At 72.5% G+C, this 24,918-nt stretch overlaps 1 protein-coding gene across 1 annotated transcript; it reads right to left on the bottom strand.

Annotated features, from left to right (window-relative positions):
* Positions 1-2,098: 2,098 nt before the first annotated feature.
* EHD2 (EH domain containing 2) lies at positions 2,099-23,211 on the bottom strand. Its single transcript, XM_075917986.2, has 5 exons — positions 22,074-23,211; positions 16,141-16,238; positions 9,009-9,421; positions 3,668-3,832; positions 2,099-2,785 (listed from the first exon to the last, which is right to left on the bottom strand). The coding sequence occupies exons 1-5, from the start codon at positions 22,469-22,471 to the stop codon at positions 2,249-2,251; spliced, it is 1,611 nt and encodes a 536-aa protein (XP_075774101.1). The 5' UTR covers positions 22,472-23,211; the 3' UTR covers positions 2,099-2,248.
* Between the last annotated feature and the right edge of the window lie 1,707 nt (positions 23,212-24,918).

Below are 24,918 nucleotides of genomic sequence, written 5' to 3'. Positions count from 1 at the left end.
CAGGGAACAAGGCTCTTTGGGAGGGAGGGGGAAGAGACAAAGGGAGGGAGGGGGAGACGGCACCTGGCTGGGGGGCAGGGCCAGGGAGCTGGGCAGTTCCTGGTTGGGAAACATGAAGGGAACAGACTAAGCTGGGTGCTGAGGGGGCGATGGACCCCCTAGCCCAAGGGGGCTGAGGCAACCTGGCCCTGACTCCTGTGGCCACATCACGTCTGTGTTGTGCTGTATCCTGGAGAAGCAATAAACCCTCCCTGTTCTACTGGTGGGCGGAGTCTGTTCTGGCTGCTGTGGGGGTGCAGGATCGGGGGTCCCCGACACGCTGTCACAGGAGGCAGCAGGCCAGGGTGGGTGGGCAGGGATGGGGGAAGTGGGGCACAGCGCCGTGGGATGGGGTGGCAGGGACGGGGGAAGTGGGGCACAGCACAGGGGGATGGGGAAGTAAGGCGCAGTGTTGTGGGCTGGGGCTCCTGGGATGGGGGAAGTGGGGCGCAGCGCCGTGGGCTGGGGCGGCAGGGACGGGGGAAGTGGGGCACAGCGCAGGGGGATGGGGGAAGTGGCGCAGTGCTGTGGGCTGGGGCGGCCAGGACGGGGGAAATGGGGCGCAGTGACGTGGAATGGGGGAAGTGGGGCGCAGCGCCGTGGGATGGGGGAAGTGGGGCACAGCACCGTGGGCTGGGGCGGCAGGGATGGGGGAAGTGGGGCAGGATCACCGGATTCGGGGGAGACTGGTGCAGGAGCAGGGGGGCCAGGCCGCGGGCCGCTGGCCCCCCCGACTCCCCACAGCGCCGGGAACAGGAGGCCAGGCGAGCTGGTGGAGGCGAGATCTCTTTATTGCAGCAGGACGGAGACGGACACAGGCCGGGATGGAGGAGGCGGCGGACAGACGCTCACGGGGCTGGCCAGTTCGACTGCGTGGAAAAGCCCCCTCGAGGTGTTGGAGGGTCGGGCCGATTCCCAGCCACATTGGCCGGGGCTCCCGAGGCTCCTAGGCTGGCCTCGGAGAGAGGAGGGGTGGTGGGGAGCACCCCCCAGTCCCACAGCTACTGCCTGCCCCAGGGACGGGGAGTGGAGGGCCTGATTCTCTGGTGCCCCCCCGGTGCAATTGGATAGGCGGTGGGGGAGGGGCTGGCGTAACACAGAGGGGCCGCAGGGCTGCTCTAGTTCGGCCCTGGCCACGCCGCCGATCTGCCCCCGCGCTGGGGACAGGACCCTCCCAGCCAGCCATGGGCCTGGGGCTGGGCCTGGCTCGCAGGGGCCATTTGTTCCCACTTGAACAAATGAACTCGTGAAGTCATTCTGCCGCTCTACTCTGCACTAGTTAGGCCTCAGCTGGAGTACTGTGTCCAGTTCTGGGCGCCACATTTCAAGAAAGATGTGGAGAAATTGGAAAGGGTCCAGAGAAGAGCGACAAGAATGATTAAAGGTTTAGAGAACATGACCTATGAAGCCAGGCTGCATGAACTGGGCTTGTTTAGTTTGGAAAAAAGAAGATTAAGGGGGGACATGAGAGCGGTTTTCAAATATCTAAAAGGGTGTCACAAGGAGGAAGGAGAAAATTTGTTCCTCTTGGTTTCTGAGGACAGGACAAGGAGTAATGGGCTTAAAGTGCAGTAGGGGAGGTTTAGATTGGACATTAGGAAAAAATTCCTAACTGTCAGGGTGGTCAAATATTGGAATAAATTGCCAAGGGAGGTGGTGGAATCTCCCTCTCTGGAGATATTTAAGAACAGGTTAGATAGACATCTGTCAGGGATGGTGTAGACGGAGCTTGGTCCTGCCTTGAGGGCGGGGGGCTGGACTCGATGACCTCTCGAGGTCCCTTCCAGTCCTATGATTCTATGAAGGCCCCATCCCGCTCGGCCTGGCATGGGGTGAGGGAGGGGCATTTCCCGGGGAGCTCAGCCAGGCCCGGGGCGGGGGAGGGGCATATCCCGGGGGCACAAGGCGGGGGAGGGGCGTTTCCCGGGGGCACAGGGCGGGGGAGGGGCGTTTCCCGGGGAGCTCGGCCGGGGCGGGGCGTTTCCCGGGGGTACAGGGCAGGGGAGGGGCATTTCCCGGGGGCACAGGGCAGGGGAGGGGCGTTTCCCGGGGAGCTCGGCCGGGGCGGGGGAGGGGCGTTTCCCGGGGGCACAGGGCGGGGGAGGGGCGTTTCCCGGGGAGCTCGGCCGGGGCGGGGGAGGGGCGTTTCCCGGGAGCTCGGGCGGGGGAGGGGCGTTTCCCGGGGGCACAGGGCGGGGCCGGGGCCCGTCTACTCGGCCGAGCCCTTCTGCCTGCGCTTGGAGGGCGGCACCAGGTGGCGGGGCAGGTCGGCGGGCAGCCCGTGCCCCTCCAGCTTGACCTCGATGAGGTGGCTGGCCAGGGCGAACTCCTCGTCGTCCAGCATCCCGTCCCGGTCCACGTCGCTCAGCTTCCAGATGCGGCCCAGCACCGAGTTGGGCAGCTTGGTGGTGACCATCCAGCTCTTGGCCTTGGTGCCGCTCAGCTTCCCGTCCATGGGCGCCAGCGTGTAGAAGATCTCGTCGTACTTGGGCTTGTCCTTGGTCACTACCCAGCCCTCCTCGTCCGCCCCCTCGTCCGCCCCCTCGGCCAGGCCCTCCACGAAGGGGCCGCCGCGGGAGCCCTCGAAGGCCCCGCCCTGCACCCCGCCCTCCAGCGTCTCCAGCTCCTCCTGGCGCAGCAGCGGCATCAGCTTGGCGATGTCGCTCGTCAGCATCTCGTCCAGCGCCTCCAGCAGCCGCGGCTTCAGCCCGTGGAACTTGGTGAAGTCGTGCACCATCAGCAGCTCCTAGGGGCGGCACAGCCGGTCTGGCACCCGCTCTGCATGGCCCGGCCTGGCGCCCCCCCACCGCCCGGCCTGGCGCCCTCCCCACCGCCCGGCCTGGCGCCCCTACCCACGGCCCGGCCTGGCGCCCCCCCACCACCCAGCGTGGTGCCCCCCCCACCGCCTGGCCTGGCGCCCCTCCCTACGGCCCAACCTAGCACCTACTCCCTATGGCCCGGCCTGGCGCCCCCCCACCACCCAGCGTGGTGCCCCCCCCACGGCCTGGCCTGGTACCCCCCCCACCGCCTGGCCTGGCGCCCCTCCCTACGGCCCGACCGGGCACCCCTCCCTATGGCCCAACCTAGCACCTACTCCCTACGGCCCGGCCTGGCACTCCTCCCCCCCGCCCAGCACCCCACTCCCCATGGCCCAACTTGGCCCAGCCTGGCAATTCCCACATTGTCCAGTCTGGCACCTCAAGGCCCAGACTGGCCTGGCACCCCTGCTCACAGCTGAGCTTGGCCTGTCAGTCCCCACACATGCAGCAGTCAAGCATAGTCACACACCTGCGACAGTAGGGGGCACTGTGGTGTGGGGCCAGATGTAGAGGGTGCTGTGGTGCAGGGCCAGCTGTAGGGGGCACTAGGTGTGCTGCGGCACGGGGCCGGATATAGGGGGCGCTGTGGCGCGGGGCCGGCTGTAGGGGCGCTGTGGCACGGGGCCGGCTGTAGAGGTGGCTGTGGCGCGGGGCCGGCTGTAGGGGGCGCTGTGGCGCGAGGCCGGCTGTAGGGGGCGCTGTGGTGCGGGGCCGGCTGTAGGGGTGGCTGTGACGCGGGGCCGGCTGTAGGGGGCGCTGTGGCGCGAGGCCGGCTGTAGGGGGCGCTGTGGCGCGGGGCCGGCTCTCACCTGCATCTTGGCGCAGTCGGGGAAGTCGCCGGGCGAGATGTGATGCTCCAGCTGGATCTTGGCGAAGATGACGGGCAGCTTGGCGATCAGGTGCTTCTTCTTGGTGTCCTTCCCGAACACCGAGGGCATCTCCTTCTTCAGGTGACTGATGATGTGGGCGTGGACCTGGGGGGCCGAGGGGTCAGCTGGGCACTGGGGCCCCTCCCCCACAGCCCACCCCTTCCTCCCCGCCCCCACAGCCCAGCATGGCCACCCCCAGCCTGGCATCACCCTCCCCCACTGCCCACCCAGCATGGCTCCCCTGGGGCACCCCTGGGCCCTGCCAGCTCCCGGCCAACGTGCTCTTCCTGCCGCCCGCCCGGCCCAGCACTGACCCTGAGCCTTGCTGGCTCGGCCGGAAGGCTCCGTCTGGGGCAGAGGTTGGTCGGGGCAGGGAGCTGCTCTGGCTCCCCCTCCCTCTGTCCCAGGCTAATCCAACCCAGCTCCTTCCATGGCTCCGGGCCATGGTCCTGCCCCCCTGCCTTGGGAGGGCAGTGGGGTCTAGTGGGTAGAGCAGGGGGGTTTCAGGGCCAGGCGGGGGGTAGTCATGAGGGTCTGATTGATACGGGATGGATTTAACAAGGCAAATCCAACTCGCTTGTCTAACGTGCCGGGGGTGAGCGTAGCCTGTGAGCTCTGGGCAGGCAGAGGGACTCTTGCACTAACCACTGCACCTGCATGGGCCTGGCCCTACCCCATCCACACGCCAGCCCCTGCGTTCTGCGCCTCACGGCCCCGGCCCTGCCTTGAGCTGCCTTCCCGCTACAGAGCGAGGGGGGGCCAGGATATTCTGCGCCCCAACGCCTGGGAGAGGCTGGGGGGTGAGGAAGCGGACCCCACCCATGGGAGAGGGTCAGGGGCTGCAGGGAGCTGCAGACAACCCCTCCAGCCCCGAGGGTGAGTATGGGGCACCCAGGGTCCTGCCTTCTCAGAGGGCCGCTCGAAAGCCGAACCCACACAAATTAGTGGCCACAAGCCGGGGGGTGGGGCTCAGGACTCCTGCCTCTGCTGGGCCACCAAGGGCAAGTCACTGTCCCGCTCCGTGCCTCAGTTTCCCAACTCACTCTCTAGTTGGTTGGTGAGTGCCTGGAACAACCGGACCTGATCTCAGCCGGGGGCGGCACCCGCCCAGCTTCCTGTGACTCTTAGGAAAGTGACTCAGCCCCTTTGGGCCTCAGTTTCCCCGCTGTGTTACGGGGGGTGGGGCAGACAAAGCTCTCAGCTCCATGGGACGCTGGCCCCCGCCAGCCCTGCCCTGGGCGAGCCCCGGGGCTGAGGGGCGGGATGTCCCGGCTTGGCGGCCGGCTGTGGAAAGTCTCGGCGGCTGTGCCATGGACGTTCTGTTCCCTGGCTCCGGCCGTGGCCGGGAGGAAATTGCCACTCGGGAGCCCGGGCCGCACAAAGGGCCCCGGGGAGCCGGCGCAGCAGGTGGCAGGAAAAGATAAGGCCGCGCGCGAGGGAAAGAGGCAGCGAGAGCCAATCTGCCGCTTCCTCTCGGGCCATGCAGGAGCCTCGTTAAAACTCCTCCGCAGCGTCGCCCAGGCGGCTCCAAAAGCCTCTTAGGATGGGAGTGGGGGGGCTGGCTGGGGATTGAGGACCCACCAGGGGCGCTGCCCTGACCCGGGGCCTCCCCCCTCCTGGGGCGCTGCCCTGACCCGGGGCCTCCCCCCTCCAGGGGGCGCTGCCCTGACCCGGGGCCTCCCCCCTCCTGGGGCGCTGCCCTGACCCGGGGCCTCCCCCCTCCAGGGGGCGCTGCCCTGACCCGGGGCCTCGCCCCTCCAGGGGGCGCTGCCCTGACCCGGGGCCTCCCCCCTCCAGGGGGCGCTGCCCTGACCCGGGGCCTCCCCCCTCCAGGGGGCGCTGCCCTGACCCGGGGCCTCCCCCCTCCTGGGGCGCTGCCCTGACCCGGGGCCTCCCCCCTCCTGGGGCGCTGCCCTGACCCGGGGCCTCCCCCCTCCTGGGGCGCTGCCCTGACCCGGGGCCTCCCCCCTCCAGGGGGCGCTGCCCTGACCCGGGGCCTCCCCCCTCCTGGGGCGCTGTCCTGACCCGGGGCCTCTCCCCTCCAGGGGCGCTGCCCTGACCCGGGGCCTCCCCCCTCCAGGGGCGCTGCCCTGACCCGGGGCCTCCCCCCTCCTGGGGCGCTGCCCTGACCCGGGGCCTCCCCCTCCAGGGGCGCTGCCCTGACCCGGGGCCTCCCCCCTCCTGGGGGCGCTGTCCTGACCCGGGGCCTCCCCCCTCCTGGGGCGCTGCCCTGACCCGGGGCCTCTCCCCTCCAGGGGGCGCTGCCCTGACCCGGGGCCTCCCCCCTCCAGGGGCGCTGCCCTGACCCGGGGCCTCCCCCCTCCTGGGGCGCTGCCCTGACCCGGGGCCTCCCCCCTCCAGGGGCGCTGCCCTGACCCGGGGCCTCCCCCTCCAGGGGCGCTGCCCTGACCCGGGGCCTCCCCCCTCCAGGGGGGCTGCCCTGACCCGGGGCCTCCCCCCTCCAGGGGGCGCTGCCCTGACCCGGGGCCTCCCCCCTCCAGGGGCGCTGTCCTGACCCGGGGCCTCCCCCCTCCAGGGGGCGCTGCCCTGACCCGGGGCCTCCCCCCTCCAGGGGGGCTGCCCTGACCCGGGGCCTTTCCCCTCCAGGGGGCGCTGCCCTGACCCGGGGCCTCCCCCCCTCCAGGGGCGCTGTCCTGACCCGGGGCCTCCCCCCTCCAGGGGGCGCTGCCCTGACCCGGGGCCTCCCCCCTCCAGGGGGCGCTGCCCTGACCCGGGGCCTCCCCCCTCCAGGGGCGCTGCCCTGACCCGGGGCCTCCCCCCTCCTGGGGCGCTGCCCTGACCCGGGGCCTCTCCCCTCCAGGGGCGCTGCCCTGACCCGGGGCCTCGCCCCTCCAGGGGCGCTGTCCTGACCCGGGGCCTCCCCCCCTCCAGGGGCGCTGCCCTGACCCGGGGCCTCCCCCCCTCCAGGGGCGCTGCCCTGACCCGGGGCCTCGCCCCTCCAGGGGCGCTGTCCTGACCCGGGGCCTCCCCCCTCCAGGGGGCGCTGCCCTGACCCGGGGCCTCGCCCCTCCAGGGGCGCTGTTCTGCCCTCTGGTCCCAGGGCCCCCTGCCCGCTCTGGCTGAAGCAAGAACTGGGGGGGGAGGGGGCTCCAGGCCTGGGGGGGGAGGGGGCAGCCCTGGGGGGGGGCTGCCCCCCAAATGGAGGCGCCGGGTTAGAAGCTGTTAGGGACACAGGCATTTCCCAGGCACTGCCCGGGGGGGGTCCCCGTTTCCCTTGCCTGACGGGAGGGGGGAGTCCCATGGGGGGTTCCTGACAGGGCAGGGGGGGGCGTGGGGGGCGGGGCCAGGCCTCGCTCACAGCGGCTGAAGCCTTTAAAGAGGAAGCCAGGCGCAGGATGTGGGGCGCGGGGCCTGCAGCCCTGACCCCCGGGGACAGGCCATTGTTCAGGGCAGGACGGCCAGGTGGGGGGGGGGAAGCCAGCTGCTGCCCAAGGGTCACAGCCCTGAGACCCGCCCTTGGAGACCTCCCCAAATGCATGGGGGGGGCGCGGCCCATGGGGCCCACCAGCTACACGAGACTGTAAGGCCCGAACCGCGCAGCCGGGGGTCTCTGATGCTAGATCTCCCCCCACCCTGCAAGGCAGAGAGCCCCGGAGTCCTGGCCCCCTCCAGCCCGCTCTAACCACTAGACCCCACTCCCCTCCCAGAGCCAGGGAGAGAGCCCCGGAGTCCTGGCCCCCTCCAGCCCGCTCTAACCACTAGACCCCGCTCCCCTCCCAGAGCCAGGCAGAGAGCCCCGGAGTCCTGGCCCCCTCCAGCCCGCTCTAACCACTAGACCCCGCTCCCCTCCCAGAGCCAGGCAGAGAGCCCCGGAGTCCTGGCCCCCTCCAGCCCGCTCTAACCACTAGACCCCGCTCCCCTCCCAGAGCCAGGCAGAGAGCCCCAGAGTCCTGGCCCCCTCCAGCCCTCTCTAACCACTAGACCCCACTCCCCTCCCAGAGCCAGGGAGAGAGCCCCGGAGTCCTGGCCCCCTCCAGCCCGCTCTAACCACTAGACCCCGCTCCCCTCCCAGAGCCAGGCAGAGAACCCCGGAGTCCTGGCCCCCTCCAGCCCGCTCTAACCACTAGACCCCGCTCCCCTCCCAGAGCCAGGCAGAGAACCCCGGAGTCCTGGCCCCCTCCAGCCCGCTCTAACCACTAGACCCCACTCCCCTCGCAGAGCCAGGGAGAGAGCCCAGGAGTCCTGGCCCCCTCCAGCCGGCTCTAACCACTAGACCCCGCTCCCCTCCCAGCAAGGCAGAGAATCCCGGAGTCCTGGCCCCCTCCAGCCCGCTCTAACCACTAGACCCCGCTCCCCTCCCAGAGCCAGGCAGAGAACCCCGGAGTCCTGGCCCCCTCCAGCCGGCTCTAACCACTAGACCCCGCTCCCCTCCCAGAGCCAGAGAGAGAGCCCCAGAGTCCTGGCCCCCTCCAGCCCGCTCTAACCACTAGACCCCGCTCCCCTCCCAGAGCCAGGGAGAGAGCCCCAGAGTCCTGGCCCCCTCCAGCCCGCTCTAACCACTAGACCCCACTCCGCTCCCAGAGCCAGGGAGAGAGCCCAGGAGTCCTGGCCCCCTCCAGCCCACTCTAACCACTAGACCCCGCTCCCCTCCCAGAGCCAGGGAGAGAGCCCCAGAGTCCTGGCCCCCTCCAGCCCACTCTAACCACTAGACCCCGCTCCCCTCCCAGAGCCAGGGAGAGAGCCCCAGAGTCCTGGCGCCCTCCAGCCTGCTCTAACCACTAGACCCCACTCCCCTCCCAGAGCCAGGGAGAGAGCCCCAGAGTCCTGGCCCCCTCCAGCCCACTCTAACCACTAGACCCCACTCCCCTCCCAGAGCCAGGGAGAGAGCCCCGGAGTCCTGGCCCCCTCCAGCCTGTTCTAACCGCTAGACCCCACTGCCCTCCCAGAGCCAGGGAGAGAGCCCTGGAGTCCTGGCCCCCTCCAGCCCGCTCTAACCACTAGACCCCGCTCCTCCGCCAGAGCCAGGGAGAGAGCCCCAGAGTCCTGGCCCCCTCCAGCCTGCTCTAACCACTAGACCCCACTCCCCTCCCAGAGCCAGGGAGAGAGCCCTGGAGTCCTGGCGCCCTCCAGCCTGCTCTAACCACTAGACCCCACTCCGCTCCCAGAGCCAGGGAGAGAGCCCCAGAGTCCTGGCCCCCTCCAGCCTGCTCTAACCACTAGACCCCGCTCCCCTCCCAGAGCCAGGGAGAGAGCCGGGCCGGGTGGCTCCTGGGGGCGGGGGGCTGCCGGCTGCCTGCCCCGGGCCCCGCGCGCGGCTCACCCTGACCAGCCGGGCTCTCTTGACCAGGTCGTTGAGCTTGCGCAGGGCGGCGTTGCGGGGCAGGTTCTGGATGTCCTGGAACAGGTCCTGCTCCTCCAGCTCGAAGAGGCGCCGGTTGTCGGCCACCAGCAGCGGCTGGGCCCAGAAGGAGCCGATGAAGACGCGCAGCACCTCGGGCGTGTTGAACACCTTGCCCAGCGACCACATCAGGGCCCCGTAGACCCGCATCAGCTGCTGCGTCTCCACCATGTCGGCCTTGTTCAGCACCACCCGGATCTTGTCCTCGTTGCCCTTCAGCGCCCGGATGGCCCCCGAGAACTCGTCCGAGATCTCCAGCTTGTGGGCGTCGAAGAGCAGGACGATGCGGTCCACGCGCTCCGCGAACCACTGCAGCACCGCCGGGAAGTCGTAGCCTGCGGGCCGGGCACGGGGCGCTCAGGGCGGGCGGGGCGCTGCCTCGTCCTGCCCCGTCGGCCCCGCCTCGTCCTGCCCCCTGTCGGCCTCGTCCTGCCCCCTGTCGGCCTCGTCCTGCCCCGTCGGCCTCGTCCTGCCCCGCGCCGGCCCTGCCTCGTCCTGCCCCCCGTCGGCCTCGTCCTGCCCCGTCGGCCTCGTCCTGCCCCGCGCCGGCCCTGCCTCGTCCTGCCCCCCGTCGGCCTCGTCCTGCCCCCTGTCGGCCCCGCCTCGTCCTGCCCTGTCGGCCCCGCCTCGCCCTGCCCCGTCGGCCCTGCCTCGTCCTGCCCCCTGTCGGCCCCGCCTCGCCCTGCCCCGTCGGCCCTGCCTCGTCCTGCCCCCTGTCAGCCCTGCCTCGTCCTGCCCCGTCGGCCTCGTCCTGCCCCCTGTCGGCCCCGCCTCGCCCTGCCCCCTGTCGGCCCTGCCTCGCCCTGCCCCCTGTCGGCCCTGCCTCGTCCTGCCCCGTCGGCCCTGCCTCGCCCTGCCCCGTCGGCCCCGCCTCGCCCTGCCCCCTGTCGGCCCTGCCTCGCCCTGCCCCCTGTCGGCCCCGCCTCGTCCTGCCCCCTGTCGGCCCCGCCTCGTCCTGCCCCCTGTCGGCCCTGCCTCGTCCTGCCCCCTGTCGGCCCTGCCTCGCCCTGCCCCGTCGGCCCTGCCTCGCCCTGCCCCGTCGGCCCTTCCTCGTCCTGCCCCCTGTCGGCCCTGCCTCGCCCTGCCCCGTCGGCCCTGCCTCGCCCTGCCCCGTCGGCCCTTCCTCGTCCTGCCCCCCGTCGGCCCTGCCTCGTCCTGCCCCGTCGGCCCTTCCTCGTCCTGCCCCCTGTCGGCCCTGCCTCGTCCTGCCCCGTCGGCCCTGCCTCGTCCTGCCCCCTGTCGGCCCTGCCTCGTCCTGCCCCGTCGGCCCCGCCTCGTCCTGCCCCCTGTCGGCCCTGCCTCGTCCTGCCCCGTCGGCCCTTCCTCGTCCTGCCCCCTGTCGGCCCCGCCTCGTCCTGCCCCCTGTCGGCCCTGCCTCGTCCTGCCCCCTGTCGGCCCCGCCTCGTCCTGCCCCCTGTCGGCCCTGCCTCGTCCTGCCCCCTGTCGGCCCCGCCTCGCCCTGCCCCCTGTCGGCCCTGCCTCGTCCTGCCCCGTCGGCCCTGCCTCGTCCTGCCCCATCGGCCCTGCCTCGCCCTGCCCCCTGTCGGCCCTGCCTCGTCCTGCCCCGTCGGCCCTGCCTCGTCCTGCCCCGTCGGCCCTGCCTCGTCCTGCCCCGTCGGCCCCGCCTCGTCCTGCCCCGTCGGCCCTGCCTCGCCCTGCCCCCTGTCGGCCCTGCCTCGCCCTGCCCCGTCGGCCCTGCCTCGCCCTGCCCCCTGTCGGCCCTGCCTCGCCCTGCCCCCTGTCGGCCCTGCCTCGCCCTGCCCCGTCGGCCCTGCCTCGCCCTGCCCCCTGTCGGCCCTGCCTCGCCCTGCCCCCTGTCGGCCCTGCCTCGCCCTGCCCCGTCGGCCCCGCCTCGTCCTGCCCCGTCGGCCCCGCCTCGTCCTGCCCCGTCGGCCCCGCCTCGCCCTGCCCCCTGTCGGCCCTGCCTCGCCCTGCCCCCTGTCGGCCCTGCCTCGCCCTGCCCCCTGTCGGCCCTGCCTCGCCCTGCCCCGTCGGCCCTGCCTCGCCCTGCCCCGTCGGCCCTTCCTCGTCCTGCCCCCTGTCGGCCCTGCCTCGTCCTGCCCCGTCGGCCCTGCCTCGTCCTGCCCCCTGTCGGCCCTGCCTCGTCCTGCCCCGTCGGCCCTGCCTCGTCCTGCCCCGTCGGCCCTTCCTCGTCCTGCCCCCTGTCGGCCCCGCCTCGTCCTGCCCCCTGTCGGCCCCGCCTCGTCCTGCCCCCTGTCGGCCCCGCCTCGCCCTGCCCCCTGTCGGCCCTGCCTCGTCCTGCCCCGTCGGCCCTGCCTCGCCCTGCCCCGTCGGCCCTGCCTCGTCCTGCCCCATCGGCCCTGCCTCGCCCTGCCCCCTGTCGGCCCTGCCTCGTCCTGCCCCGTCGGCCCTGCCTCGTCCTGCCCCGTCGGCCCTGCCTCGTCCTGCCCCGTCGGCCCCGCCTCGTCCTGCCCCGTCGGCCCTGCCTCGCCCTGCCCCCTGTCGGCCCTGCCTCGCCCTGCCCCCTGTCGGCCCTGCCTCGCCCTGCCCCGTCGGCCCCGCCTCGTCCTGCCCCGTCGGCCCCGCCTCGTCCTGCCCCGTCGGCCCTGCCTCGCCCTGCCCCCTGTCGGCCCTGCCTCGCCCTGCCCCGTCGGCCCTGCCTCGCCCTGCCCCGTCGGCCCTGCCTCGCCCTGCCCCCTGTCGGCCCCGCCTCGTCCTGCCCCCTGTCGGCCCTGCCTCGCCCTGCCCCGTGCCGGCCCTGCCTCGTCCTGCCCCCTGTCGGCCCCGCCTCGTCCTGCCCCCTGTCGGCCCCGCCTCGTCCTGCCCCCTGTCGGCCCTGCCCCGCCCTGCCCCCTGTCGGCCCTGCCCCGCCCTGCCCCGCGCCGGCCTCGTCCTGCCCCCGTCAGCCCTGCCTCGCCCTGCCCCGTCGGCCCTGCCTCGCCCTGCCCCGTCGGCCCTGCCCCGCCCTGCCCCGTCGGCCCTGCCCCGCCCTGCCCCCTGTCGGCCCTGCCCCGCCCTGCCCCCTGTCGGCCCTGCCTCGCCCTGCCCCCTGTCGGCCTCGTCCTGCCCCCTGTCGGCCTCGTCCTGCCCCCTGTCGGCCCCGCCTCGTCCTGCCCCGTCGGCCCTGCCTCGCCCTGCCCCCTGTCGGCCTCGTCCTGCCCCCTGTCGGCCTCGTCCTGCCCCCTGTCGGCCTCGTCCTGCCCCGTCGGCCCTGCCTCGTCCTGCCCCCCGTCGGCCCTTCCTCGTCCTGCCCCCCGTCGGCCCTTCCTCGTCCTGCCCCCCGTCGGCCCTGCCTCGCCCTGCCCCGTCGGCCCTGCCTCGCCCTGCCCCCTGTCGGCCCTGCCTCGTCCTGCCCCCCGTCGGCCCTTCCTCGTCCTGCCCCCTGTCGGCCCTGCCCCGCCCTGCCCCGTCGGCCCTGCCTCGCCCTGCCCCGTCGGCCCCGCCTCGTCCTGCCCCGTCGGCCCTGCCTCGTCCTGCCCCCTGTTGGCCCCGCCTCGTCCTGCCCCGTAGGCCCTGCCTCGCCCTGCCCCGTAGGCCCTGCCTCGCCCTGCCCCGTCGGCCCCGCCTCGTCCTGCCCCGTCGGCCCTGCCTCGTCCTGCCCCCCGTCGGCCCTGCCTCGTCCTGCCCCGTAGGCCCTGCCTCGCCCTGCCCCGTAGGCCCTGCCTCGCCCTGCCCCGTCGGCCCTGCCTCGTCCTGCCCCCTGTTGGCCCTTCCTCGTCCTGCCCCGTCGGCCCTGCCTCGTCCTGCCCCCTGTCGGCCCTTCCTCGTCCTGCCCCCTGTCGGCCCTGCCTCGTCCTGCCCCGTCGGCCCTGCCTCGTCCTGCCCCCCGTCGGCCTCGCCCTGCCCCGTCGGCCCTGCCTCGTCCTGCCCCCTGTTGGCCCTTCCTCGTCCTGCCCCGTCGGCCCCGCCTCGTCCTGCCCCCCGTCGGCCCTGCCTCGTCCTGCCCCCTGTCGGCCCTGCCTCGTCCTGCCCCCTGTCGGCCCTGCCTCGCCCTGCCCCCTGTCGGCCCTGCCTCATCCTGCCCCCTGTTGGCCTCGTCCTGCCCCGTCGGCCTCGTCCTGCCCCGTCGGCCTCGTGGAAGGGGACGCTGAGCGGGGGGATGCTGTCGATCGGGGGGTGCTGAGCGGGGAATGCTGTCGATCAGGGGGCGCTGAGCGAGGGGTGCCGTGGAAGGGGACGCTGAGTGGAGGGATGCTGTCGATCAGGGGCGCTGAGCAGGGGGATGCTGTCGATCGGGGGGTGCTGAGTGGGGGGATGCTGTCGATCGGGGGGCGCTGAGCGGGGGGATGCTGTCGATCGGGGGGCGCTGAGCGGGGGGTGCCGTGGAAGGGGGCGCTGAGCGGGGGGATGCTGTCGATCGGGGGGTGCTGAGCGGGGGGATGCTGTCGATCAGGGGGCGCTGAGCGGGGGGTGCCGTGGAAGGGGGCGCTGAGCGGAGGGATGCTGTCGATCGGGGGGCACTGAGCGGGGGGATGCTGTTGATTGGGGGATGCTGTCGATCGGGGGGCGCTGAGCAGGGGGTGCCGTGGAAGGGGGCGCTGAGCGGGGGGATGCTGTCGATCGGGGGCGCTGAGCGGGGGGATGCTGTCGATCGGGGGGTGCTGAGCGGGGGGTGCCGTGGAAGGGGGCGCTGAGCGGGGGGATGCTGTCGATCGGGGGGTGCTGAGCGGGGGGATGCTGTTGATTGGGGGGTGCTGAGCGGGGGGGGCACTGAGCGGGGGGATGCTGTTGATTGGGGGGTGCTGAGCGGGGGGATGCTGTTGATTGGGGGAGCGGGGGGTGCTGTGGAAGGGGGCGCTGAGCGGGGGGATGCTGTCGATCGGGGGTGCTGAGCGGGGGGTGCCGTGGAAGGGGGCGCTGAGCGGGGGGATGCTGTCGATCGGGGGCGCTGAGCGGGGGGATGCTGTTGATTGGGGGGTGCTGAGCGGGGGGTGCCGTGGAAGGGGGCGCTGAGCGGGGGGATGCTGTCGATCGGGGGGCGCTGAGCGGGGGGGCGCTGAGCGGGGGGATGCTGTCGATCGGGGGCGCTGAGCAGGGGGTGCCGTGGAAGGGGGTGCTGAGCGGGGGGATGCTGTCGATCGGGGGCGCTGAGCGGGGGGATGCTGTCGATCGGGGGGCGCTGAGCGGGGGGTGCCGTGGAAGGGGGCGCTGAGGGCAGCCGTGTCTCCGATCTCCCCGGAGCCCCAGGGCCTGGCTGCGGACGCCGCTGGACCCCAGCCAGCCCCCGCCCCTCCGGCCCTCGATCCAGCTCGGCCGTGCCAGGCGCTGTGTCTGGGACGCACCAAAAAAGGAAGCCGCGAGGCCGATCCGAGGCCGAGCCAGCCGGGCCCCACTGCGGGGACGGAGAAACCCCCAGGGCTTGGCTGGGCTGCCAGGGGTCCTGGGAAGGGCTGGGGGGAGGCGCAAAGCAGGGCCCGGAGCTTTCCAGTCACCCTGCCCCTCCCCGGCCAGGGGCTCCCCGCCCCCGCCAGCCCTTCCTCCCCGGCTGTGCCCCCGGCCCTGCACTAGCCCCCCGGCCGGCAGTAGAGCCCCGGGCGCCCTGAGCCCAGCAGGATGGTCACCGAACCGCCCCGGCCTGGATTCCCTGCAGGCCTTGGGCTGCCGCGCCACAGAGCCGCCCGGGGACACCTGGTACCAGCAGCCGGGGCCCCCTCCCGCTGCCTCACCGGGCCCCGGGAGCCCCTCGCCCTTGGCAGGACCCCATGGCGACTGAGCGGGGGGAAGCCCCAGGAGACTTGGGAAAAGCCCAGCCGCTCCCCCACCCCGTTCCTCCAGGCAGGGATCCCCCAGCTGGCGGCACATTCCTGCAGGGCCGGGGCCCTCCCAGACTGGGCTGCCAGGAGCGCCTGGGCGCGCTGAGAAACTGACAGCGGGCCTGCGCCCGGCTGCTGGGATGCAGCCAGCTCTGGGGTGGGGCACGAGGGCTGTAACAGGGACCCCTCTCCCGGTCCTGGGATGCAGCCAGCTCTGGGGTGGGGCACGAGGGCTGTAACAGGGACCCCTCTCCCGGTCCTGGGATGCAGCCAGCTCTGGGGTGGGGCACGAGGGCTGTAACAGGGACCCCTCTCCCGGTCCTGGGATGCAGCCAGCTCTGGGGTGGGGCACGAGGGCTGTAACAGGGACCCCCTCCCGGTCCTGGGATGCAGCCAGCTCTGGGGTGGGGCACGAGGGCTGTAACAGGGACCCCTCTCCCGGTCCTGGGATGCAGCCAGCTCTAGGGTGGGACACGAGGGTTGTAACAGGGACCCCTCTCCCAGTCCTGGGATGCAGCCAGCTCTGGGGTGGGGCACAGGTCCTGTTTACACACAGCCCTGAGAAGTGACCCCTCCTCTCTGCTGGCCCTCAGGCAGGACTGAAATGCAGCCACCTCGGGGGTGGAAGGCAGCTGCTGGAGGGTGGTGAAGATAATAATCAAAGCAAGGTTTTATGGTCCAAAAACAGGGCTAGGAGCCAGGACTGCTGGGGTCTTGCCCTGGCTCTGGGAGGGGGAGGGAGCCTAGTGGTTAGAGCACACACAATACCCCACCCTGCAGGTAAATGCACACACTACATCACACAAGCACCCGGCACTCACCCTGTGCGTCGCACGGGCACGTGCATGCACATAAATGCAGATGTACACACGCACGGCCCTGTGAGTGTGCAAACACCCTTGCCTATGGGCGTGTGCTCACACACGTGGTGTACGCCTTGTCCCAGGGAGACACATGCCCAAACTGACACGCACTAACCGTGCGTCCAAGCACATTCTTACAACACGGGCTGGTTTCACCCTGGGACGATGACTCACCGCGAAAAAATGCCCCGGCCCAGACCTGGCTCCTGTAGCAACAGGCCCCAGAGCCAAGTGTGGGCTCGGCAGGGCGGGACCGGGGCACGCGCCGCTCGGCAGTGACCGGGCCCTGGTGCCGGAGGTGCACGGAGACACACACGTCCAAAGGGCTTCACCACAGAACTCCCAGCCCGCCTTGCTCTACCCACTAGCCCCCACTGCCCTCCCTGCGCCAGAGCCCAGGAGTCCTGGCCGGACCGGCTGGCTCCTGCGCCCCACGTGCCACTGACCCCAAGTCACCGAGCCAGTCTCCTGCCTTACCCCGGCTGACGCGCTGCTTGGCTCCCGACAGGATGCCCGGGGTGTCGATGAGGCTGATGCTCTCCAGGACTTGGTTGGGCAGCTGGGCGCACTGGAACCTGGCAGGAGAGGGGGGCAGGGATGAGCCGCATGTCAGCCAGTAGAGGGGCAGCGCGGCCTAGTGGCTTGGGCCCCACCCGCAGAGCCAGGATCCCACGTGTGGCTCTGACACTGACCTGTGATCTGGGCCAGTCTCCGCCCTGCTGCTCCCCACGTCCCCTCCCTGCCCTTGTCTGGTCACACTGGGACTGCCAGGCCCGAGCCGTCTCACCGGGCAGCGCTGGCCCCAGGGCCCTGATCTCGGGGGGGTCTGGGGGCGCCCGGCCCGACGGGCCCTGATCTCGGGGGGGGTCTGGGGGCGCCCGGCCCGACGGGCCCTGATCTCAGGGGGGTCTGGGGGCGCCTGGCCCGACGGGCCCTGATCTCGGGGGGGGTCTGGGGGCGCCCGGCCCGACGGGCCCTGATCTCGGGGGGGGGCCTGGGGGGGGCGCCCGGCCCGACGGGCCCTGATCTCGGGGGGGGTCTGGGGGCGCCCGGCCCGACGGGCCCTGATCTCGGGGGGGGGGCCTGGGGGCGCCCGGCCCGACGGGCCCTGATCTCGGGGGGGGGCCTGGGGGCGCCCGGCCCGACGGGCCCTGATCTCGGGGGGGTCTGGGGCGCCCGGCCCGACGGGCCCTGATCTCGGGGGGGTCTGGGGGGGGGGCGGGGAGCGCCCGGCCCGACGGGCCCTGATCTCGGGGGGGTCTGGGGGCACCAGGCCCGACGGGCCCTGATCTCGGGGGGGTCTGGGGGCACCAGGCCCGACGGGCCCTGATCTCGGGGGGGTCTGGGGGCACCAGGCCCGACGGGCCCTGATCTCGGGGGGGGTCTGGGGGCGCCTGGCCCGACGGGCCCTGATCTTGGGGGGGTCTGGGGGCGCCTGGCCCGACGGGCCCTGATCTCGGGGGGGGTCTGGGGGCGCCTGGCCCGACAGGCCCTGATCTCGGGGGGGGTCTGGGGGCGCCCGGCCCGACGGGCCCTGATCTCGGGGGGGTCTGGGGGCGCCTGGCCCGACGGGCCCTGATCTCGGGGGGGCTGGGGGCGCCCGGCCCGACGGGCCCTGATCTCGGGGGGGGCTGGGGGCGCCTGGCCCAACAGGCCCTGATCTCGGGGGGGGGTCTGGGGGGCGCCCGGCCCGACGGGCCCTGATCTCACGCCTGTGGGAAACAGTCTCCGTCTGCCCGTGTGGCCTGCGGGCGCTTGCAGGGCAGGGTGCCAGCGTGGGCCGTGGCACCAGCCAGAGGCTGCAGGGCAGAGGGGCCTGGCGGGAGGGGAGAGGGGAGAGGAGGAGGGCGCAGGAGGCAGCAGCCGGCGGGGCTCCGGGAGGGGCCGAGCGAGCCGGGCCGGGCAGAAGACTCGGGCGCTGCCCCGTGCTCTCCGGCCTGGCCGAGGGGGGCCCGGCAGCAGCAGGAAGCCGGGCCGTGGCACACGAGTGGGGGCTGGCGGGGAGGGCCCGTGTTTACGAAGGCTGCGCGGCGGAGGAAGTCGGGCCGGTCCCATAGAAACACGGCACTAAAAATAGCCCTGCCAGGCCCCGCTGAGCCGGGCGTGGCCAGGGGGCTCCGGCTCATTCCCAGCGGGGGTGAAGCTCCCGGCCCGCTCTAAGCCCCGGGGCGTAGCGGTGACCTGGGCGGGGGGCAGAGCCCAGGCGCAGAACCCGGTCGTGTGGGCCTGGTGTCCGGAAAGCAGCGTGTTAGCTCGGTCACAAGTCACTTTAGCGGGGGGGGGGGGGACAAGGGGGGGGGGGGGGGGGGACCTTTGACAAGTGAAAACCCCGGTCGAGACCAGGGCCCCATGGGGCCGGGCGCCCCCCAGACCCCCCTGAGATCAGGGCCCGTCGGGCCGGGCGCCCCCAGACCCCCCTGAGATCAGGGCCCGTCGGGCCAGGCGCCCCCCAGACCCCGGCCGAGATCAGGGCCCGTCGGGCCGGGTGCCCCCCAGACCCCCCCGAGATCAGGGCCCGTCGGGCCGGCGCCCCCAGACCCCCCGAGATCAGGGCCCGTCGGGCCAGGCGCCCCCCAGCCCCCCCCCAGACCCCGGCCGAGATCAGGGCCCGTCGGGCCGGGTGCCCCCCAGACCCCCCCGAGATCAGGGCCCCGTCAGGCCGGGCGCCCCCCAGACCCCCCGAGATCAGGGCCCGTCAGGCCGGGCGCCCCCAGACCCCCCCGAGATCAGGGCCCGTCAGGCCGGGCGCCCCCCAGACCCCCCCGAGATCAGGGCCCGTCGGGCCGGGCGCCGCCCAGACCCCCCCCGAGATCAGGGCCCGTCAGGCCTGGCGCCCCCAGACCCCCCCGAGATCAGGGCCCCGTGGGGCTGGGCACCACCAGACTCAATGTGACAGGCAGTGCCCCATAGATGTATTATCCCCATGTTGCAGACAGGAAAATTGAGGCACGAGGCAATTTCCAGTGAATCTTGGACAAAGCCAGAACCTGAACCCACCACCCTCGGGATCTGGTCTTTCCCCGAGCCCCCTCCCCTCCCACTCTGTGTGCCCCCTGCACCCCCCAGCTCCAGCCTGAACAGAGCTCGCCAGGCCTGGGCCCCTCCCACCAGCCGTCTCAGGGGAAGAGGCCAGCCGGGGCTCCCTGCCAGCCGCACAGCTGGGGCTGTGACGCCTTCTTTCCAGGGAGCTGGGCGGGGAGGGGGCTGGCCCCCCGGCCCTGCATTCCTCAGCTCCTGGCTGGGCTCCGGGAACAGGGGTGGGAACTGGGGCCCTGTGCACGAGCCCCCCCACGCCAGCCAGGACGCACATTGCAGGGGCTGCCCCCCCCCCCCGCTTTGTCATCCCACGTCCTAGGCTGGCCCCAGGGCCGGGAGTGAGCAGCTGTGTCCAGCGGGCGCTGGCAGGGGACGGCAGGGGCAGGAAGCCAAGGCAGGGCTGAGCCAGATGGGGCAAGGGATGTCCACTTCCCAGAAGGAGTGGGGGCTAGTGGTTACAGCAGCAGGGCTGGGAGCCAGGACTCCTGGGTTCTCTGCCTGGTGCTGGGGGGGGAAGTGGGGTCTAGTGGTTAGAGCTGGAGGGGGCAAGACTGCTGGGTCCTTCCCTCGGGTCAGGGAGGGGTGTGGGGTCTAGTGGTTACAGCAGGGGGGCTGGGAGCCCGGACTCCAGGGTCCTGCCCTGAATCTGGGAAAGGCGCAGGCCCATAGGAGGGGACTGGTTGTGCACTGCCGTGCTCCACCCCAGAGGCAGCCGCACTTCGGGGCGCGCTGGAGGAGCAGCTCCGCCTGGGGGGAGGCTCAGGAGGAGAAGCTGCCCCAGCAGGGCCAGTGGCTTAGCCCCAAACTCAGTCACAGGAACCCGCAGGCCGGCTGCCCCACACCCACAGGCTAATGGGGGGGGGGGGGGTTGTGCGGGGGCTGGGAACGCTGTGCTCCCCACACACACCGGGGAACGCATGTACGCACACAACAATGTATGTACACACACACACACCAATTCATGTACACAGACAGAGAACACTGTATGTACACACAGCAAACAATGTATGTACACACATACAAAACTTGGCCCCGGACTCCCCCGGCTGGGACCAGGAGGTCTGCCCTGGGAGGGAGAGATGGGGCAGAGGATCCCCACCCCGGGAGGGGACACGCTGGCCTCTCCCCTCCCCAGGATGCCCAGGGCAGAGGAGGGGCAGGGCGGAGCTGGGCTGTGAAGAGGCCCCAGGCTCTGCCCTGGGGAGCGGCTGGAGGGATCGGAGCTGGGAGCAGCGGTGGCTGCAGGGAAACGCTGAGCGGCCAGGCAAGGGGGTCGGGCCCCAGCTTGTCCCCAGGGCAACGGGACGCCCCTGACTCTGAATGGCAGCTGTTTGAACCAATGAAAGGACAGGCAGCCTGCCATGAGCCAGTGGAACTCCCTGCTACAGGATCTAAGGCCAATTGCACAGGGGTGAGGAATGGGGGCCGTGAGGCCGTTCATCGCACACGCCAGGGGTTTGGTTTAATAAGGGACGTAAGCCCCCGAGCTTCCGGGCATGAGCCCCCGTCCAAGTCGTGGGGGTCAGCGGACGCGTCCCCTCGGGCAGGCTGGCCCGTAGCTCTCTCCCAAGCAGAGTCTCGTTGCTTAAGCTCCGGACAGAGGGGAGGGGGAGAGAAAGAGCTGGGTGCCACGTCGGACCAGACCACGGCCCGTCACGCCAGGCGGCAGGACAGCAGGGTGCTCCAGAGGCCCCTCGCCCGGGGGACGCCCTGAAAGCAGCCTGAGGAACAGGCAGGATGGCCGTGGGGCGGGAGGGAAAAGGGGCACCCTGATGATACTGGCAGGACTTGAACCCACCACCCTGTCCTCCCCAGGCAAGCACCCCACCCCCTAGGCCACACGGGAACCTGCCCCGCCCCCTTACTATCAGGCTGAGGGGGCCAGAGCCGAGACAGAGGGGCAAGGCTAGGCTGGGGGGCAGGGTCCCGGGGGGAGGGCAACAGACAACTAGCGGCCCTCAGAGCATCAGAGTTGGCGGTGGCCGTGGTGCATTGTGGGAAGGCGCTGGAGGACCCATCACCCTCGGCGGGTAGTGGTAGCCTGGCCCGGGTTGGCGGTGGCCGTGGTGCATTGTGGGAAGGCGCTGGAGGACCCGTCACCCTCGGCGGGTAGTGGTAGCCTGGCCCGGGTTGGCGCTGGCCGTGGTGCATTGTGGGAAGGCGCTGGAGGACCCGTCACCCTCGGCGGGCAGTGGTAGCCTGGCCCGGGTTGGCGGTGGCCGTGGTGCATTGTGGGAAGGCGCTGGAGGACCAGTCACCCTTGCTGGGCAGTGGTAGCCTGGCCCGGGTTGGCGGTGGCCGTGGTGCATTGTGGGAGGGCGCTGGAGGACCAGTCACCCTTGCTGGGCAGTGGTAGCCTGGCCCGGGTTGGCGCTGGCCGTGGTGCATTGTGGGAAGGCGCTGGAGGACCCGTCACCCTCGGCGGGCAGTGGTAGCCTGGCCCGGGTTGGCGCTGGCCGTGGTGCATTGTGGGAGGGCGCTGGAGGACCAGTCACCCTTGCTGGGCAGTGGTGGCCTGGCCCGGGTTGGCGCTGGCCGTGGTGCATTGTGGGAGGGCGCTGGAGGACCAGTCACCCTTGCTGGGCAGTGGTAGCCTGGCCCGGGTTGGCGCTGGCCGTGGTGCATTGTGGGAAGGCGCTGGAGGACCCGTCACCCTCGGCGGGCAGTGGTAGCCTGGCCCGGGTTGGCGCTGGCCGTGGTGCATTGTGGGAAGGCGCTGGAGGACCAGTCACCCTTGCTGGGCAGTGGTAGCCTGGCCCGGGTTGGCGCTGGCCGTGGTGCATTGTGGGAAGGCGCTGGAGGACCCGTCACCCTCGGCTGGTAGTGGTAGCCTGGCCCGGGTTGGTGCTGGCCGTGGTGCATTGTGGGAAGGCACTGGAGGACCAGTCACCCTTGCTGGGCAGTGGTAGCCTGGCCCGGGTTGGCGCTGGCCGTGGTGCATTGTGGGAAGGCGCTGGAGGACCAGTCACCCTTGCTGGGCAGTGGTGGCCTGGCCCGGGTTGGCGCTGGCCGTGGTGCATTGTGGGAGGGCGCTGGAGGACCAGTCACCCTTGCTGGGCAGTGGTAGCCTGGCCCGGGTTGGCGCTGGCCGTGGTGCATTGTGGGAAGGCACTGGAGGACCAGTCACCCTTGCTGGGCAGTGGTAGCCTGGCCCGGGTTGGCGCTGGCCGTGGTGCATTGTGGGAAGGCGCTGGAGGACCCGTCACCCTCGGCGGGCAGTGGTAGCCTGGCCCGGGTTGGCGCTGGCCGTGGTGCATTGTGGGAAGGCGCTGGAGGACCAGCCGCCCTGGCTCGCTGTGTGCTGCCCAGGCGGCTGTGGCGGGAGGCTCGCGCCGGGCTGCGCGCGGGCAGACGGGGGTCGAGGCCGCACTCACCGGTTGAGGAAGGTGTTCCCGAAGGGGTTGAGCTTGCGGAAGGGTTTCTTGGGGTCCACGATGAGGGCGTTGCCCGGGATGATGCCCTCGCTCTCGCCGTGCATGACGGCGATGAAGGAGTCGGTGGTGGGCTCCGGCCCGATGCGGCTGCCCGGGATGTCCTGCTCCAGCAGGTACTTGATGAAGGTGGTCTTCCCCGTGGAGTACTGGCCCACCACCAGCACCATGGGCTTGTTGTCGAAGTCGGCGTCCTCCAGGGCGGGCGAGTGGAAGTCGTGGAAGCGGTAGAACTCCTCCACCGGCAGCAGCTTCTTCTTGTAGAGGTTCTTCAGCCCCTCGGTGACCGTGTGGATCACCTCGGGCGTCTTCTTCTCGTTCTTCTTCATCCAGGTGAACATCTCGCCGAGCCCTGCCCTGCGCCCCCGGGGAGACGCTCGGCAGCGGGGAGCGGGGGTGCCCCTGGGAGACCCACGCACCCTAAGCGAGAGCTCTCCGAGATCCCCCACGTGGGGCCGACGGGGCTCTCCGAGGGCAGGGACTCGGCGTCAGGAGCCCAGCTGCGCCGACGGGGAGATCGACTCCTCCACAGGCCGACCCGTCCAGAACCGGGCCGCGCCGCAGGCGTCTGGGGAGGGAGAAGGCGCTGGAGCCCCGGGGGAGCCGCCGGTCCAAATGGGAAGCGCTCGAAGGGGCGCCCCTGAAATCAGGCAGCTCCGTGGGAACCGTCGCTCCAAACCGGCCGGGGCGTGTTGTGGGGAGAGCGGCGGGTGGGTGTCCGGATCCGGATTTGGGAAGCGGCGTTGCCTTTGCAGCGCGATTGAAATCGACCAAGCGGCTGCTCCCAGCCCAGGCTCAGAGGTGTGGCGCAGGGCGGGGGCTGCTTCGCCGCTGTCGGGGACGGGCTTTTCGCTGCCCCGTTGCCCCCAAAAAAAGTTGCGAGGAGGGAGGAGGCCGGCGCCGGAGCTGGCTGGGGTCAGAGCGGCGGCGGTCGCTTTCCGGGGGCGATTCCTGCTCCGGCCAGCACAAGGATTCTGTTTTTGAAAGGAGGAAAATTCCTTCAGCGAACTTGCAGAAGATCCCGCAGGACATCTGAGGAGCGGCTGGGCTGGGCGCCGAGGGAAAGGAGTTGCCAGATGACACAAGGCAGAAGAGGAATAAATTAACATACATTAGCAGGGGGCGGGGGAAACTTGAGAACACATTGCGGGGGGGGGGGGGGGGGGGGGGCTCGCCCAGCGCAGCCTGCGGCGCCCCCCAGCGGGGGACTGGAGCATGAGCAGCGCCGGGGACACAAACCGGCCACTTGGACAGGATGCTCCGGGCGGGTCACCGTGCGGGACACCAGCCCCCCCCCGCCGGGCCAGGCGCCTGCACATCTCCGGGGCCTGGGCCCAGCTCTCGGGCCGGCCCGGGGAGGCGCAGGAGACGCCGCAGCGCCCCTGGTCCCGGAGTCAGGGGCGCGGGAGGACTCTGCCCGCCGGGCTGCGGAAAAGCCCCAAAACGTCACCCCCCCGCCCGGCCAGGGCTCCCCCAGCCCCCGGGGGCAGAGGGCAAATAACAGGAACCCGGGGGCACGATGCCTGGGGAGCCGCACGCGCCGTCGCTGAGCCGCAGGCTTCGCACACGGGCTGGGGCCTTGCGGAGCCATCGCGCCGATCCCGGCCCAGCACCACACGGGGCATGAAGGCAGGGCCGGAGCTCTGCCCCGCCGGGCCCAGGGAGCCAGGATCTGCCCCGCCGGGCCCAGAGGAGCCGGGATCTGCCCCGCCGGGCCCAGGGAGCCGGGATCTGCCCCGCCGGGCCCAGGGTGGCCGGGATCTGCCCCGCCGGGCCCAGGGGAGCCGGGATCTGCCCCGCCGGGCCCAGGGAGCCGGGATCTGCCCCGCCGGGCCCAGGGGGGCTGGGATCTGCCCCGCCGGGCCCAGGGAGCCGGGATCTGCCCCGCCGGGCCCAGGGAGCCGGGATCTGCCCCGCCGGGCCCAGGGAGCCGGGATCTGCCCCGCCGGGCCCAGGGGAGCCGGGATCTGCCCCGCCGGGCCCAGGGTGGCCGGGATCTGCCCCGCCGGGCCCAGGGTGGCCGGGATCTGCCCCGCCGGGCCCAGAGTGGCCGGGATCTGCCCCGCCGGGCCCAGGGGAGCCGGGATCTGCCCCGCCGGGCCCAGGGTGGCCGGGATCTGCCCCGCCGGGCCCAGGGGGGCCGGGATCTGCCCCGCCGGGCCCAGGGGGGCCGGGATCTGGCCCGCCGGGCCCAGGGAGCTGGGATCTGCCCCGCCAGGCACAGGGGAGCCGGGATCTGCCCCGCCAGGCCCAGGGGGGCTGGAGCTCTGCCCCGCCGGGCCCAGGGAGCCGGGATCTGCCCCGCCGGGCCCAGGGAGCCGGGATCTGCCCCGCCGGGCCCAGGGGAGCCAGGATCTGCCCCGCCGGGCCCAGGGGAGCCAGGATCTGCCTCGCCGGGCACAGGGGAGCCGGGATCTGCCCCGCCAGGCACAGGGGAGCCGGAGCTCTGCCCCACCGGGCCCAGGGAGCTGGGATCTGACCCGTCGGGCCCAGGGGAGCCGGGATCTGCCCCGCCGGGCCCAGGGTGGCCGGGATCTGCCCCGCCGGGATCTGCCCTGCCGGGCCCAGGGAGCCGGGATCTGCCCCGCCGGGCCCAGGGGAGCCGGGATCTGCCCCGCCGGGCCCAGGGGAGCCGGGATCTGCCCCGCCGGGCCCAGGGGAGCCGGGATCTGCCCCGCCGGGCCCAGGGTGGCCGGGATCTGCCCCGCCGGGCCCAGGGTGGCCGGGATCTGCCCCGCCGGGCCCAGGGTGCCGGGATCTGCCCCGCCGGGCCCAGGGGAGCCGGGAT

Source organism: Pelodiscus sinensis, chromosome 18 (assembly GCF_052426305.1).
Source record: "Pelodiscus sinensis isolate ZL-2025 chromosome 18, ASM5242630v1, whole genome shotgun sequence".
NCBI lineage: Eukaryota > Metazoa > Chordata > Testudines > Trionychidae > Pelodiscus > Pelodiscus sinensis.
This window is presented reverse-complemented; position numbering and strand designations above follow the sequence as displayed.